At 37.7% G+C, this 16,017-nt stretch overlaps 2 protein-coding genes across 6 annotated transcripts in view; both read left to right on the forward strand.

Moving 5' to 3' along the window:
* Window positions 1–16,017, forward strand: part of LOC124456246 (regulator of G-protein signaling 22-like) — a 44,515-nt gene that overhangs the window by 13,887 nt on the left and 14,611 nt on the right. The window lies entirely within an intron of this gene.
* On the forward strand, window positions 226–15,708 carry LOC124456248 (serine/threonine-protein kinase/endoribonuclease ire-1-like). Of its 4 annotated transcripts, none has more exons than XR_006952181.1 (3): window positions 226–288; window positions 10,210–12,194; window positions 13,510–13,783. XR_006952181.1 is itself a non-coding variant. In XM_047006736.1 (3 exons), the coding sequence occupies exons 1-3, from the start codon at window positions 12,026–12,028 to the stop codon at window positions 14,939–14,941; spliced, it is 1,512 nt and encodes a 503-aa protein (XP_046862692.1). In that variant the 5' UTR covers window positions 11,939–12,025; the 3' UTR covers window positions 14,942–15,708. The 4 variants fall into 4 exon arrangements, 2 of the variants coding, with proteins under 2 accessions (XP_046862692.1, XP_046862693.1); XR_006952180.1 differs by lacking the exon at window positions 226–288 and adding an exon at window positions 4,317–4,326; XM_047006736.1 differs by lacking the exon at window positions 226–288 and adding an exon at window positions 14,297–15,708 and having other exon boundaries at window positions 11,939–12,194; window positions 13,510–14,207.

Consider the following 16,017-nt stretch of genomic DNA (forward strand, 5'->3'; position numbering starts at 1 on the left):
GGTTTATTTAATAACAAAAGTTTTTTATAATAAGAACTGACTTATACAGGAATATACAAGTATGAAATTTTTGATTAATGAAGGGAAAATCCACTCACAGTTTCGTGTCTTAATGATTGACACTCAAATCCTATGTTAGGTAGATGATTCTCTATTCCTGAGTTAAAACTTTATAACTTTATATTAAATTTCTCATCTTTTGTTAGGTACGTAAAATGTAAAGAACTAAAGCAAGCATAATTTTGTCCACAAGATCGTGGTATATGAAGTCTTATTTCTAAAACAAAGGTAATTTTACGTAAGTTAACCGAGATTTTGTATTTATATTTCTAACTTAACAAATGTGTTACCGAAGCATTGCGTAGCATGAAGTATGACTATAAACAAATCAATGTTTATTTCCATTCCAAATGAGAATCGTTTGAATGATTCTATAAGTGACTTTTAAAGCTATATTTAATACCACGACTGGAAAGTAGGTTTCATTTTTTGTTTCAAATTATCCACTATAAAAATTGCGGCTCATACACGAAGAAAAGGTTTGATAATAAATAATTCTGAGTCAGTGATGCACTTGACATTCACAGATGCCATGTCATACTGAGTAGTATAGAGACTACCGGTTCTGGCGCACTTCACCCCCTGGCAGGCTGCATACATAAATCTGAGCGCCTCCACCCTAGTTCGTTTACACAGTACGAAGTACTGTGTATACATGGGTTCCGACAAAAAATCACACCTGTTCTGGCGCACTTCGCAGTTTGAGAAGGAGTATACACAAATCAAAGCGCCCCAGCCCTAGTTCGCGTACGTGGTTCACATACATAGTAAGCACACAGTAAGCACATAGGTCGGCTAAAAAATCGTACCGGATAACGCAAAGACCAAAATCAGGACAAAGGCAGGAGCCAAAGACGAGCGGCCAGCGCCTGCCCAGCCGGCCGTTAGGGGTCTATTATTTATTTAGACATAAATTCTCACATATTGTATATCCAAACATTCGAAAGCCATGAGGCAGGGCAAGAATAAGTGTGCGTGGTTATTATCTGGAAAGCTTACCACATGTGGACGAAGCTTCATGGGTGGATACGGCGGATTTTATATGAGGTGGTTAAGGGAAGGCAAGCGACTTCCACAACCATGTCGTAAGTGTGAGGTCATAACACAAGCAGAAAGTATCCTTTGTAAAGCCTGCAGTGCGAATAGGGTGCAGCTCATGCTTGTTTTTAAACAGAAACAAGCAACAAAAAGGTTTGCTAGCGTACTCGCCAAATTAATTTCGGCATTTAGAATTGATTTCGACTTTTAGAATTAATTTTGATATAGAAAAATATCTCCCCTAATGCATAACAACGAGATTTGCGACACTCGAGATGGATACTGTTAATAAACTTCTGAAACTATATGACCAAGGTGTAATCAGTGGACACGCGCTGAACACCTCTCTTAAGGCTCTTCAAGCGCCCGCTGCTTTAACACCCACTGGGGGACAACGTCGTTGACAGTATCTTCGGCGCGGGTGCTCTTAACGGCAACATGTCTCACCCCTCCTACCACTACCACGTGAAATATGTGCCATCCCGCGAGCAGACATCGGGCGGTGCAAAAAGATTGAAGCCTGGAAAGACTCGCAAGACGACGAGAACAGTTCAAAGAACATGCGCAGCGTCAAAGTCGACAACAAGACGGAAGACGGGGGCGTCGAAGCGCGCAGCGCCTAGAAGAATAGCAGGGACACGACGGAAGACCACGGGGCGAGCGAAGAATAGCGGTTTGGATGAATTTAAGAGCATGCTCCTGGATGCTGAAAAGAGCATGGGCAAGAGAGCAGCGAATCGCGCAAAATCGAGGGCCGTTTCCAGGTTAAAATCGTCAGCCACAAGTTTGGCAACCAATGTCCTTGCTTCGGCGCCCGCGGCGGCTTCACGTTTCCATCAGCCCATCAGCAACAGCATCTCCCAGGCCTTGCGGGCCGCGTCTTCGACCCCGACGAACGCCCACATTGGCCAGTCGTTAAACATTTAAAGCGGTGCATATCTTTCCAAAAAAATGGATTTTCGGCTGTTATTCCCTGCCACCGGGTCAGTCGTCCCGACGCCATCACAGGCGCCCGCGCCTCCTGTTCTTCCAAGTGTTATCGCGCGCGATACTAGCACTGGTGGCGGCAAATACCCCGCTATACCTGGGCTTGAATTTCACAAAAAAGAGTGGTTTGACGAGCTTCTGCCTTCACTCAAAAATTAGGGGGCAAAATGTTTTGCTCTTGGGTCAGAGCAATATGAGCAAAAGCTTCTTCATGAAACGGCTCCTTGCTCACGTTCGTCCGAAAAGGCTGTACGTCATTTCGAACACCTTTGCTGATCAATATATCTCACCTAACATGGTCTTGAAGCATTATTTCGTCATGCCTGAATCGATCGAGGATACGAGTATAGAACGACATCCGCGTCATGAATCTCAAATGCGGAACGCAGAGGGAATGCCTCTATAAGTTCTTTACGATGTTTAGCCATCATCTGAAGTTGAACGTCTTCTTCCTCTCCAAGAGCTTTGACAACATAAAGGACATGAAGGTTAACACAAACTTTCTCTATCTCTTCCGATTCACGGATAAGTCGAATGTGAAGCGGTTTCTTAATACGCTCTTCGGCAGCACGGGCAATAAACCGGCTCTCATCTTCAAACTGTACGAGAAACTCATGACCCTCTGCGAGCACCCGATCCTCGCTATGGACTGCACCAATCAGCGATTCACCTGTTATTTCGCGAAAAATCTATTGAGGTGGACTTTTAGCGAAAGCTTTGCTTTCTCCGCCATTAACAGAAAGTTTGTTAAGCTAGCAGCTTTGCAGCATTTTTAATTTTGAAAAAATCTAATCAAGAATTAGAGGAAGAAGTTCAGAAGGGATATCATCAGATTTTTAAGCGTATGTTTGAAGAAAATGGAACATATTCGAGTACGGATCGTCGATGGTCTCCCACAGCGGCTTGAGCGGGTGGCGGATGGTTATAGGTCGGCCTTTCTCATCCCTAAAACGCGGCGGCTGGAGGTCCTCCAGTTAATCGAGAACCAACCCGAGCACATCATACGCGCTAAGTCCTTTATAGAGGTCTTGGGTTATCTCCCCGATGGGGCCCGAGCAAAGGGGGCTGGAGCACCAAATCGCCACCGGGATTTCATCTCCTTCCTGCGTAAAGCATTGCAGTATATACCAACCCGTCCCCTTGCTAAGTTGATCTTTCTGGAGCTAAAAAAAACACCCAAGCGTAAAAGAGCACTATGCGTTGTTCGTGGGCCAGCCTGAGCTTCTCAGTGATCAGGAGGAGTAGCTTGCTCGTTTGCAGGATAATGTGGTGCAAAACAAAACAAAAATTGGGAATGAGGATACCGAGGGCACTCTCTCTCATACTGTCGCACAGCTTAAGGTAAACAAGCTCGACCTCCGTGGTTTTTATGACCTTTTGGGTGGTTTACTTAGAATTGTTACAGGAACGCTGCCTGATCTCGTACCACAGGACGTTGTGGTGTCGCGGTTTGGGGAGGGTGCGAATCTGAAGAATGGCAAGATAGAGATTCAGGGTCTCTGGATTGAGCGTGCTGAAAACGAGTGGTATAATAAGAGCATCGGTAAACTGCGAGAGGCTTGGGAACTTCGCGCAAGCCACGCGGGCAGGCTCCAGCCATCACAGTTTTCAACCCTGCATTAGAGATTAACGCGGGGGGCGTTATTCGGTTTTCTTCAACAGACGCTACCGTAGGTGTTTTATCGTGACATTGCTATTGGAGCAGCGTGACTTCGGTGTCGACGGCGACTCTCTATCCTACGCTGCCTACTTCGAGCGATGCTGGAAATACTAACATTGCTTTGAGATGGCTACTGCAGCGAAAGTGAGTACCAGCTAGTTTTGGGTGAAGCAAAGCGCTTCACTTCGTTGAAAGCCGACATTAGAAGCCGGACAAAGAGAGCTCTCCGCGAACAGACACGAGAGATAGAAGCACAGCTGGACGCTGCACGTGCGAGCGGATGTGAGGAGGGCATTCAGCTCGTGCGCATAGACGCTCTGATTCATCATCAAGTGGCAGATGGCGATTCACACTAGACATAAACTTTGTACGCCATTGACTGTGTTGCATCCCCGGTTGTGTCATCCTGTTGTGACAGTTTTTGTCACCCCACCCACGCCGGGAGCTTCAGACCCAAGCTGTGATCATAATAAATCACTGCGGTAAACATCTCTTTTAATTACAGCCTGTTGTTTGCGAGGGGATGGAGTGAGGGAAACCAGTATTTGAATAAAATGGTGTGTATGAAATAGCCGTCGCTGGTATGGAGTTTTTGGCATGTCAAACTGGCACTATGAGCGTCATGAATCTAGACGAGCAATATAATGGTCGGCGGCATAATCGCTCGTGGTTGGCTGGCAATGCTATAAAATTCGCTTGCCACTTGTGTGACGACAGCGGTGCTGCCAGCGGCGGGGATGGGGAATGGCTATGTAAACATGTCGTGTCACCCAGGTACCGACAAAGCTAGTTGAGTAGCTGATGATATCTGAGCTCACCGCTTTCTCCGTGCTGTTCCCGAGGAACTGCAACGGCAAGTTGAGCTTGCGAGGGAGCGAGTAGATGCCCACTTCCGCATGTTGGACTGGGTCCTCGAGGGGAATCCCCTCGACGAGTACTAACTAATAGACCCCAACGGCCGGCCGCGCGGGCGCTGTGCTGGGCCGGCCGTCTTTGGCTCCTGGGTTTGGCCTTGGCTATCCGTTCGATTTTTTGTGCTTACTATGTGCTTACTATGTGCTTACTATGTGCTTACTATGTGCTTACTATGTGCTTACTATGTGCCTACTATGTACTTACTATGTGCTTACTATATGCTTACTATGTGCTTACTATGTACTTTACTACATGTATTACTATAGCATAATGTGCTTTACTAATGTACTTCATTATGTGTTTACTATGGCCATTTATATGCTTACTGATGTGTGCATTTTACACTTATTTTATGTAATTTACTATGCTTATATGTATCTTCATTTATGTAAGCACTTATGAATTTCTATATTTTATGTGCCCTGCTTACGTGTGCTACTCATGTGCTTACTTAAAGCATTTGTGCCTTTATGTAATTACCATGTGTCACTATGCTTTACTTCATGTGCCACTATGCACTCCTATGTGCTTACTGTGTGCTTACTATGTGCTTCACATGTGCGTACTCATGCTTGCACTATGTGCTTACTATGTGCTTACATGTGCTTTACTATGGCTTACTATGCACTTTACTATCGTGCTTGACCATGCACTCCTATGTGCTTACTTCATGTGCTTACTTCATGTGTTTCTATGTGCTTACTATGTGCTTACTATATGCTTAGTATGTACTTTATCATGTAATTTCATTTATGTAATTTACTATGTGCTTACTATGTAAAGCCGACATTACCATGAGCTTGACTATGTAATTTACTTATCGCGCCACTTATGTGCTTACCATGTGCTTACTACGCGACTATGGTAGCTGTGCTTACTATGTGCTTATCATGCTCTTACTATGCGTTACTATCCTCCTATGTGCTTACTATGTGCTTACTATGTCCCTTACTATGTGGCTTACTATAAAGCCACATGTGCTTTACTATGTGCTTTATTCATGTGCTTACCATATGCTTATAATGCTGCATTTACATGTGCTTATATGCACTTACTTATGTGGCTTAATTATTTACTCTCACTATGTGGCTACTATGTGCTTACTATGTGGCTTACGATAGGCTTACTTATGTGCTGATTGTATTTAATTTATGTGCTTTATGTGCTTTTTATGCAATTAACCATGTCCCTTACTATGTGCTTTACTATGTGCTTTATTTGTAATTTACATTTCATGTGCTTAATTTTATGTAATTTATGTATTACTATGTGGCTTTTTATGTCCTAATGTTATGTGCTTCACTATGTGCTACTATGGCTTACTAGTGCTTGTTACTTCATGCTTACTATGTAATTATGTGCTTATTATGTACTTACTATGTGCTTACTATTTACTTACTATGTGCTTACTATGTGCTTACTATGTGCTTACTATGTGCTTACTATGTCCTTACTATGTGCTTACTATGTACTTACTATGTACTAACTATGTCCTTACTATGTATGTGAACCACGTACGCGAATTAGGGCTGGGGCGCTTAGATTTGCGTATACTCCTTCTCAAAATGTGAAGTGCGCCCGAACTGGCAGTCTCTATATTACTATCTCAAGATGTCTTGCCTTGTTTGAAACTAGTAAGATGTATAATAACGCTCAAAACGCTTCTTTCGTTGCCGAACAGTTACGCCGGAATTTTAAAGTTACAAAAACCATTTCGTTTTCTCTTGAAATTATTTCTAAGTTTCATTAACAATAGTTAAAATAAGGAAAATCAAAATATTAAAAAAATGGTTTCGTTTACTCTGGTGAATCTTTGGAGAAAGCAAAAGAATGATATTTTTGAGTTTCTTTAAATGAATTAATATCTCATGTATATTTAAAAATAAATGATTCTTTATGAAACCATGATCAAAAGACAGAAGAAATAACTATTTACGTTGTTTAAAACATTTACAGTTCAAATATCAAACATACATTAGATACATTTGTCGGAAAATTGTCGGTCGTAACAACCAGTGGCGTAGCTATCGGTCCCGCTACTCCTGCCCGGCAGGAGTAGAAATTTTCCAATAAATAATAAATATTCTATTTGGAGATTAGATATACATTATTTTACAAACAATTTGTATTAATATGTTTTATTCGTTCATTTTCACGCTTTTATCCGGTGGTTCGTAATCGTAATTCCGAAAAATTTCAAGATTTGTCTTGTAACCTAGCAACCGCCTTTCCTCGCCCATTTCAATGCATACTCACGTGATTTCTCCACATATTCCGCCTATCTTCAGAGGGCGGAACATACAATACAATTATATATGAAAAGTTTTGAATTCTGGTTGGCTAAGGGACTTGGCGCATGCTCAAATCTGCTGTTTTTATGGTCGAATTCCCGCTATTTTAAATTGGCGGAGGATGTAATTATTCAACCTTTTAATACGAGTACAGCGGTTAGTGATCATCAAATTACGAGATCATTGTCGATAGTAATTTTCTCTTGTCCTTGCTCTGAAAATGCTACTTTGTATTTGTGTATGACACAATGGCTTTAAGTGCAACTGCGATTTCCTCAACTGATGTTGATATAGGAAATACCTTATTAGCTAAACCGTTCTCTGCTCGATCGTCGGTCGAACAGAATGTTATCGTTAACGAACGGCCTACTCCCGATTTAACAATCCAAAATAAGGGACGAGCATTTTAGAGAAGAGGCGAAGGACTGGCTGTGTGACTGTACAACCTTAAAGAAAGTGTTTCGTTGGCCATGTCTAATGTTTTCCCTGCAAACATCGCCGACATGGACTAAGAATGGCTACAACGATATGCGGAGTATTATGTCTGATGCTAAGAAGCATGAAAAATCTAAATCACATTTGACTTCTTTTAAGACATGGAAATCGTATGGAGCTAGTGAACGAATTGATTGTCTTATGTCTCTTGCGAGAAGAAGCGAGATTAAGCGTCGCAATGACAAGTTAAGACAAAATCGAGAAATTTTAAAAACTGTTACTGAGAAAGTGCAGCACTTTTCAAAGCAGGAGTTGCCATTTAGAGGTCACGATGAGTCTGAAGGTAGCTTGAACAAAGTTAAGCATAGAGAGTTGCTCGAATGTTTTGCTTATTTGATTCTGCCTTTGAGCGTCGACTGCACAGTAGACTAGCAGAAGCTGATATAGTTAGTGACAGAAGTTTTACTGGAGTCTCCCCATAATTTCAAAATGATCTTATTAGCTCTCTTGATTTAATTATTGAAGATGAAATCAGAAAGGAAATAAATGATTGCACGTTTATGAGTATTCAGGTTGATGAAGCATCTGATGTGTCCACCAAAGAGCAGCTAAGTGTTATTGCTCGGTTTGACAAAGCAAGTAAATTATTGACAGGCAATTAGGATTTGTGGATATAAGTATGAACAGAAATGCCACAACAATATCACAAGTTGTCAAAGATAAATTTGGTTAGTATTCTGATATTAAAGAAAAACTGGTTTTGCAAACATATGTCATGTCTGGCCATATCAATGGTGTTCAAGCATTGGTTCGACAACAGTATCCTTTTGCTCATTTTGTTCATTATGCAGCTCATAGATTGAACCTGGTCCTATGTCAGTCAGCCTCATCAATTTCTCCCGTTAAAATCTTTTTCATTAACATAAGTACATTCAGCACATTTACAAGCAATGCCCCAAAGAGAAAAGCTTTTCTCACATCAAACAAGCTTGAGTTTCTAGCCCCTGGTGAAACAAGATGGTATTATCGCTCTAGATTAATCAATGTATTGCACAAAAACTATGAAAAATTTCTAGATATTTTTGAGGGGGCTCTTGAACAACAGCTGGGTGGGATGATGAGTCATTGAGTAAAATAAGTGGCTTACTGCATTATTTTAATGCTTTCTCTTTTGTTTTCTAGTCTGTGTTTTTTACAGGATTTTAGAACAGTCCACAATTTTGTATTCCATTATTCAAAATTGAGAAACCCATTTTAATTATGGCATCAGGCAAGATTGACAATTTCAAGCTGTTTATTGTATCACTTCGCACAGATCAAGCTTTCACCGAGTTTTACCAAACTGCACTAGAAAAAGTAGGCCCACCAGCAACCAGAGCAGATAGTAGATACAATTACAAACAGTTTATTTTGAGATTGATTCCATTAAAAGGCATGTTAAGTGAACCATTTCGAGTTTTTAGATCTTGTAAATCCTATACTATTTTCCACATGGAAGGGCATAGTTCCACGGGATAAGTTCAATCTTCTTAAGGATAAATATAGTCCTCTTGTTGACATCCCAAATTTTGAGAGTCAACTTTCCTTCATTTACATCGACAAGGACATTCAGAAAGAGTGCAGTAATGAGGTGCTTAAATACATACACAAATTTAATCTCCAGTCGAGTTAACGTCAAGTGGTAAATTTGTTAAAATTGAATGGTGTCTTGGCAGTGGCAAGTGTTTCAGTAGAGAGGTCGTTTTCTTGCTTGAAAAGGGTGAAAAGCTATTTGAGGAATAGATTGGGTTAAGGTCGGCTTAGCTCTTTGTGTAGAATATCTATTCACAAAGATATCGTTGAACAAAAAGAGGATTCAGAGGTGTTGCATAATGAGGTGGTTGAAAAATTTGTAGAAAAACCCAGGAGGCTGGCTTTTCTTTATAAATGATGGGTATAGTATATGTTTTGATATTTGTTCTTATAATGCATGGTACTTCACTGACAAAATGAAGCATAACTCTAAAGAATAAAGCCATTCCTATCTACCTGCCCCAATCTAAACAAGTGTAAACTAATAAGTGGAATGCTACGAACAATCTCTACCTATGCATTTTAGGAAGTGTCTTATAATATGTTATTTTTTGTGCTAATCCAAATTTTTTCTTTTTATTCAAGCGACAGTGATGAGTTTGATTCATTATGTTTTAGGGGACAATTGTCTCCGGCGTAACGTTTCTCTGAGCCACCTTTAGTACCTTTTAACTAGTTGCAGTTTCGACGATTTGACATTAAGAATTCAGCTAATAAAAGGAGTTTTGTAACTTATTGTACAAATAATTCGCCTTCCAAATCGCAGAAAATATTGTTCCCAAAGCAATGGAGTTCAAAATTTTCCGGGGAGCATAGTGGGGTGGCACCTTTGGCACGAGATGGTGGGCGGAGTTACTATTTTCTTTGCTACGCCACTTACTGGGACACTAAATGGTAACAACCACAAATAGTCTTAAAATAATGCTGTGAAAAATGATTGAAAAACGTCACGATACTTAAATACAGTTCCAGAATATTTTTAGCAGTTTTTGCTAAGTTTTAAGTAAGTGAAACAAGTGTGTAGGTTGAAGTGATTGAAGAAATATCATGTTTGTCATAACATGATTATTTCGAAAAATATATTGTTGATGACATCATATTTATTTCAATTTTTTATAGGAAAGATATAAAAGAGGAGGACTATTTATAAAATTTCTTGTAATATTGTTTTTTACTAATCCCTTCCATGTTGTGTTAATTTCACACATTGTGAATTGATGCTTTTTGCAAAAACTCATTCTTCATTTTTAGTTTGAAAAATGGCTTCACCACCTCAAAAACTGAAGATTGAAGCAAACGGATCTCGTTTAAGTAAACTCTTGATAAATAAAGGAACACAAGCTTTGAAAACAACATTGCACTTTAATATATATTTTCGTTCGTCAAACCTAAGCGATGAACTTAATAAACCCTCAAATAAAAGTGGATTGGAATCATTAAGAAAAAGAAGCGTCATCAACAAAGAGCAATGGAACCTTCTTTATCCATCAACTGGTTTGCCAAACCTTGAAAACTTTGATATTTCATTATTGACTGTATTATTGCGTAACATATGTGGTCTAACAGCGCCACATGGCGGATGGAATAATCTTCCTTCCTCTTCAGATACTTCAATCTCAGCAAATATTGCAAGAATAAAGTTTTATCGAAACCAAGTGTACGGTCACATAACTACAACTAGTGTAGATGACACTGAGTTCGAGCATTTGTGGCAAGAAATTTCAAAAGCATTGGTTGGTCTGGGTATTCAACAAACAGAAATAGATGAATTAAAGAAAGCTCCCCTCACAACCGATGAGGAAAACTATATTGAAATGTTAAAAGAATGGTATGAAGATGTCAAAAATTTTGGAAAGTTTTCTTTCAACGGTTTTATAAAAGATCTTAACAACAAATGCCTTGAAGGTACTAGACAATGGTTATTTGAAAAACTCGACACTTGGTTTAACGATAGAAGTGAAGATGCTTCTAATGTCATGATTTTCATTGCCGGTCCAGGCGTTGGTAAAAGTGTGTTTTCTGCTGAGTTGTGTCGACGATATTCTGAAAAGAAGAAACTTGCTGCTTGTCATTTCTGCAGATATAATAGATCAGATTATAGAGATCCTCGAAAATTGATAGAATCATTGGCCAGTAGCATGTGTGATACAATATCAAATTTTAAAAGTAAACTGAATAAAGAATTACAGAGAAATAATTCCGAAGAATCGATCACCGAGAAATTCTTAGTTTTATTAAATAATCCACTGTCTTCATTGGAAGATCTTGAACCAATGCTTTTGGTTATTGATGCCTTGGATGAAAGCCAAGTTGATGGCAAAAGTGAAGTGTTGGAATTGATTGCAAAAGAGTTTGACCGACTACCTAAATGGATTAAAATCTTCATCACCAGTCGTCCAGAACTTCCTGTTCATAAGAAGTTGAAAAGCATGAATCCTGTGGAAATGACAATTCGTCCTCGTGATGAACACAACAAAAAAGACCTGCACAAGTATTTGAGACATCAGTTGAATGATCGGGTGCAGGAAGATTCCTACGTTCTATTGTCTTTAGTAGAAAAATGTGAGGGATCATTTCTTTACGCTTATCACGCACAACTGAGCTTGAAAAGAGAACAAATTGAACTTACAGACAACATTATTAAACTATTGGTTCCTAGTGGGTTAAGCGGTGTTTACACAAAGCAATTCAAAAGAGTAAAAGAATTGTTAACGATGAAAAGTCACGGAAATTCTGTTATCTCAGAAACTACTTTCATGCAATTTCTTGAATTGTTGGCTGCCTGTCGTGAGTTTTTACCATTAACTTTATTTTTTAGCTATTTAAGTTTTTTTGATGATATCAAGTTTGAATTTTGCAGTAAAATCATTGAACCGTTATCTCAAATTTTGCCAGTTTACGATGGTTGTTTAACCGTGTATCACAAGTCTCTAATTGATTGGTTGAAATCAGATGGTTACGAACTGCATGAGTTTACAGTTAATCCAAAAAATGGTCATAAGTTCTTATGGCGTGCTTGTGAGAAAGTGTTTGAACAAATTAAGTGTATGAACATTTCAAAGATCAAATGAACACTGCTATGATTAAATATGCTTTGAAGAATGGAGTCCACCATATGATAGAATGTGGCGAAAATGTTGACTTTAGTTGGGCAGAAGTTGTCAAAGTTGTTGGTGCGAGGTTAATGGATGTGGAAGACAATGACATGCATACCATTAGGTCTGAATTACCATTAGGTATGGTTTTCCGCTTTTGACATTATGTACTAAACTTTATGGTTTTACTGTATGTGTTTACTGAATATACTCTAAAGTAATAAATTCAAAATGTTTTCTCACACCAATTTTCTTCTCGGAAATTGTTACATAGTTATATAGTACATCTTTCAAAATACCTTTGTTTTCTAAACTTTTTCACTGCACCATATGTATACTACATCTTTCAAAATACCTTTGTTTTCTAAACTTTTTCACTGCACCATATGTATAGTACATCTTTCAAAATAGACTTTGAGTTTGCAGAAATAAAGATAACGAGGTTCACTTTACCAAGGTGAATAAAAGAAACAGTACGTGTCAGATAATTTAGAGTTAAAGCATAAAATGCCTGAAACGAAAATTTAGCAACCTGTGTTATATTTTTATTGAACAGACATTTTAGTATGATAATGACTTCCTGTACTAGTTTATGCATATCACTTTTCATTCTCGAGATATTGAAGTTTTTATTATGTCCGATTTATCTGATGTCACATTGCATAATGAGAACTAGATGTATTAAATAAATTTGTTGATGCATTATTTTAACATGGCGGAGTTTCCTTCTTTGTGATGTGTTAATGATATAAATTACTGCGTACCATTATCAACCTAAAGTTGTCAGGAAAATTGAGGGTATTTGAAACATTGCGGTGACTCATTTTGCATGCAATATTATGTCACCAGTTAGATAAATTGGTAATTGCAAGGACTTCAGTATTTTCAGAATGAAAAAAGTCATGCAGTAAAGGTTTTAGAAAACACTCTGTCATTTCGAAAGTTCTGGTCAATACAGATATAATTTAACTAGCAAAATTTTTGTTTCATTGGCACTTTAAGATGTCCAAACAACGTTTGAGATAATAATTGTTGAGATCAAACTTTAATGTTAATGTTTGGCAACAAACATAAGATAGTTTATCTAAAAGACGACCGTCGAGAATAGAAAGAAAAATTGTATGAAGCTATTTTGTCTTCTTTTGTTAAAAAAAAATTTTATACTCTAGAAAATATATGCTCTCAAAATTTTAATTTAATATTTTCGAAAAACGCAAGGTTACTCATTAAGAAAAATTCATGAAATTACTGCAGAGAGGAGTTTTTGTGATTAATTGTTTGGTATAAACTAACCTCGAATGTTACCAGTTAAAAAATTTATGAAATGTCTAATAATTGTTAATACGTTTGTTTTAAAGTGTACGGTAACAGTATCCTTTACTAATTGGGGAAATTTAAGCTATTTTGATGTATTTATTTTGTTTTTTTAACCCTTGAATGTAATATTTTTATCTAGAAGAGTGGAAATACATTGGTGAATCAACAAAACATAGAGAATTGTTTTTAAAATTAATTGAATGTGGGCGCAATCGCAGTGTTGAGGTTAAAGTGGTGGGCAATGTACGTGCAATATTCTCAGAAGAATTTTGCATTGGCAAAGGAAGTAATGCAACCCGTGTTTATCTTGGACTGGGTAAGGATGGTTACGGTAAAGCAGTCAAACGAATACATCGAGATAGCTTTATCCAGCTTGCACAGCAAGAAAAGAAAATTTTGAATGATATTAAAGCAAGAAAGTCGAAATATGTTGTGAATTATTTCGACTTAGACGAAGATAATGGAACGGATTATGTTTATTTGATCTTAGACTTATGTGAAGAATCACTGGTGAAGTTTGTGGAAGTTTCTACTAAGCATGATCTTCAAAAAGCTCTTCCTGATATTCTTAGACAAATTTTAAAAGGATTAGCTGATCTTCATAGCGGCCCAAATCCTATTCTTCATCGGGATTTAAAGCCTTCCAATGTTCTGCGAGACTCAAAAAGTCAATTTCTGATAGCTGACTTTGGCATAAGTCGAATAATGAAGAATGACACTTCAACATTTGACAGCAATTCTTCCATGGGAACCCAGGATTGGATAGCTCCTGAATCATATCGCGAAGATCATGATCCACTAATTAAAGCGCGTTACAAAAGAAAATCTGATGTATATGTAAGTGTAGGAATGTAAACATTTGTAAGTTGTAAAGAAACTCAATGTTGTGAAATTGCATTTTGATGTAACACTTTTTATTATTTTAGAATGCAGGGATGGTAGCTTATTACGTAACAACAAAAGGAAAACATCCTTTTGGAACTATACCCTACAGACTGATTAACATGTTAAATGGAAACCCTGTTGGTTTGAAAGAAATCGAGGATGAAACACTAAAGGACCTTCTGTCGTGGATGTTAAATCTAAAACCTGAAGACAGACCATATTCTAACGAAGCATTAAAACACCCATTTCTCATGTCAGATGATGAGAAGTTTGAAATGTTATGTGAAGTTGGGAATTTTCATCAGATTAAAGCAAATTATCTCCAGTCAAGTGTCGTTCAACAATTGAATAGCAAATGCGTACTTTGGAAAAGTCAAATTAATTGGGATGTCTATGAATATTTTCGCACCTACGAGAGAAATGGAAAAATCTATAAGGTCCGTTATACATCTTCATGGGCAGAATGCTTAAGGCTCATTCGAAATACTCGCCAGCATTGGAACGATCGGCCTCTACCGCAACCAGAATTATTTTACAAGATTGGCGATTACAGGGCGTATTTTCTCCGAGCAATTCCTAATCTCCCTGTTCGGGTACATGCTGCGGTCAGGTCAAATAAAGAATTGAAAAACAAACCAGAACTCAAGAAATTTTTTTCTTTTAATGAAAGCGAACCAAATCAATAAAACAATTTAGACACAACAGAACCTGTTAGGGGTTAAAAAAATAGTTGTTAAAAAATCATTGATACTGTAAAGACCTTATTTTATAGATATAAAGGAAAACAGTTTCCACAACGTATTTAGATGATATTTCACCACATTTCTGGTGAATCTACAGCCTGTGGTATTCATTTATACAATGCAATATACCTGATTATTTAATTTTTACTGTAAATTGTTTTGGAAAAAGACTGAAGGCGAATATGACATGTAAAGTTAACTTTTATGTTTGGCTGCACTGATAAATTTTGCACTACATTCATCCAACATAATACACTTGTATACGATATAGAATTGTATTTGGGAAGTTATTATAATTACTAAAAGTCTGGCATTGGTATTTTGAGCTCTTGGGAGTTCCTTACCGTATAAACCTGACCATCAGGAGTTGTGCATAATTCCATAAGTAGAATCTTTTGTGTTTTACTATCTCACATTAATTACGTAGCTGAGCCATATAAAATTGTTGAATTAAATAACATTTTCATGAGATTGAGTGATTGACAGCATTTTGTCTGATTATTTGTAAATGGACTCAATAAGATTTTAATTAATTTTATAGAAAAATATTCATAGTTTTCCTCATTTTCTGATATTTTGCTTATTTCATGCGCTGTAACCATGACAATTATTTTGTGCCTAAATCCGCACAACTAAAATGCAAGTGCTATGTATTTAAGATTTCTTAAATGAATATTGAATATACACCTAAATACACGTAAGGTTAACTACGGCGCTCTCTATTGCCTATATTCTAAAAACTCTCTCACACTCACATTTACTGAGTAAAATTTCAAAATAATCTTAGAACTAATGGAAGACCTTGTATTTACTCCACAGATAGAAAATAGTGCAAAGTTATGTTGATTTTATCATCTCAGATCCCATATCATCTGGTAGGTATCCACACATTTATGTCACATGAAAACACTCAGTATTAGTTGTGTGACAGTTTTAGTTTAAAGTTTTTTAAATCATTTATATAAATTTTGAGATTTTGGGCTTTTTTATTTTATTCAATTAACTTCGCAAACAGCAAG

This window comes from Xenia sp. Carnegie-2017, unplaced genomic scaffold (genome assembly GCF_021976095.1).
Source record: "Xenia sp. Carnegie-2017 unplaced genomic scaffold, XeniaSp_v1 HiC_scaffold_44, whole genome shotgun sequence".
In the NCBI taxonomy this organism is placed as follows: Eukaryota; Metazoa; Cnidaria; class Anthozoa; order Malacalcyonacea; family Xeniidae; genus Xenia; species Xenia sp. Carnegie-2017.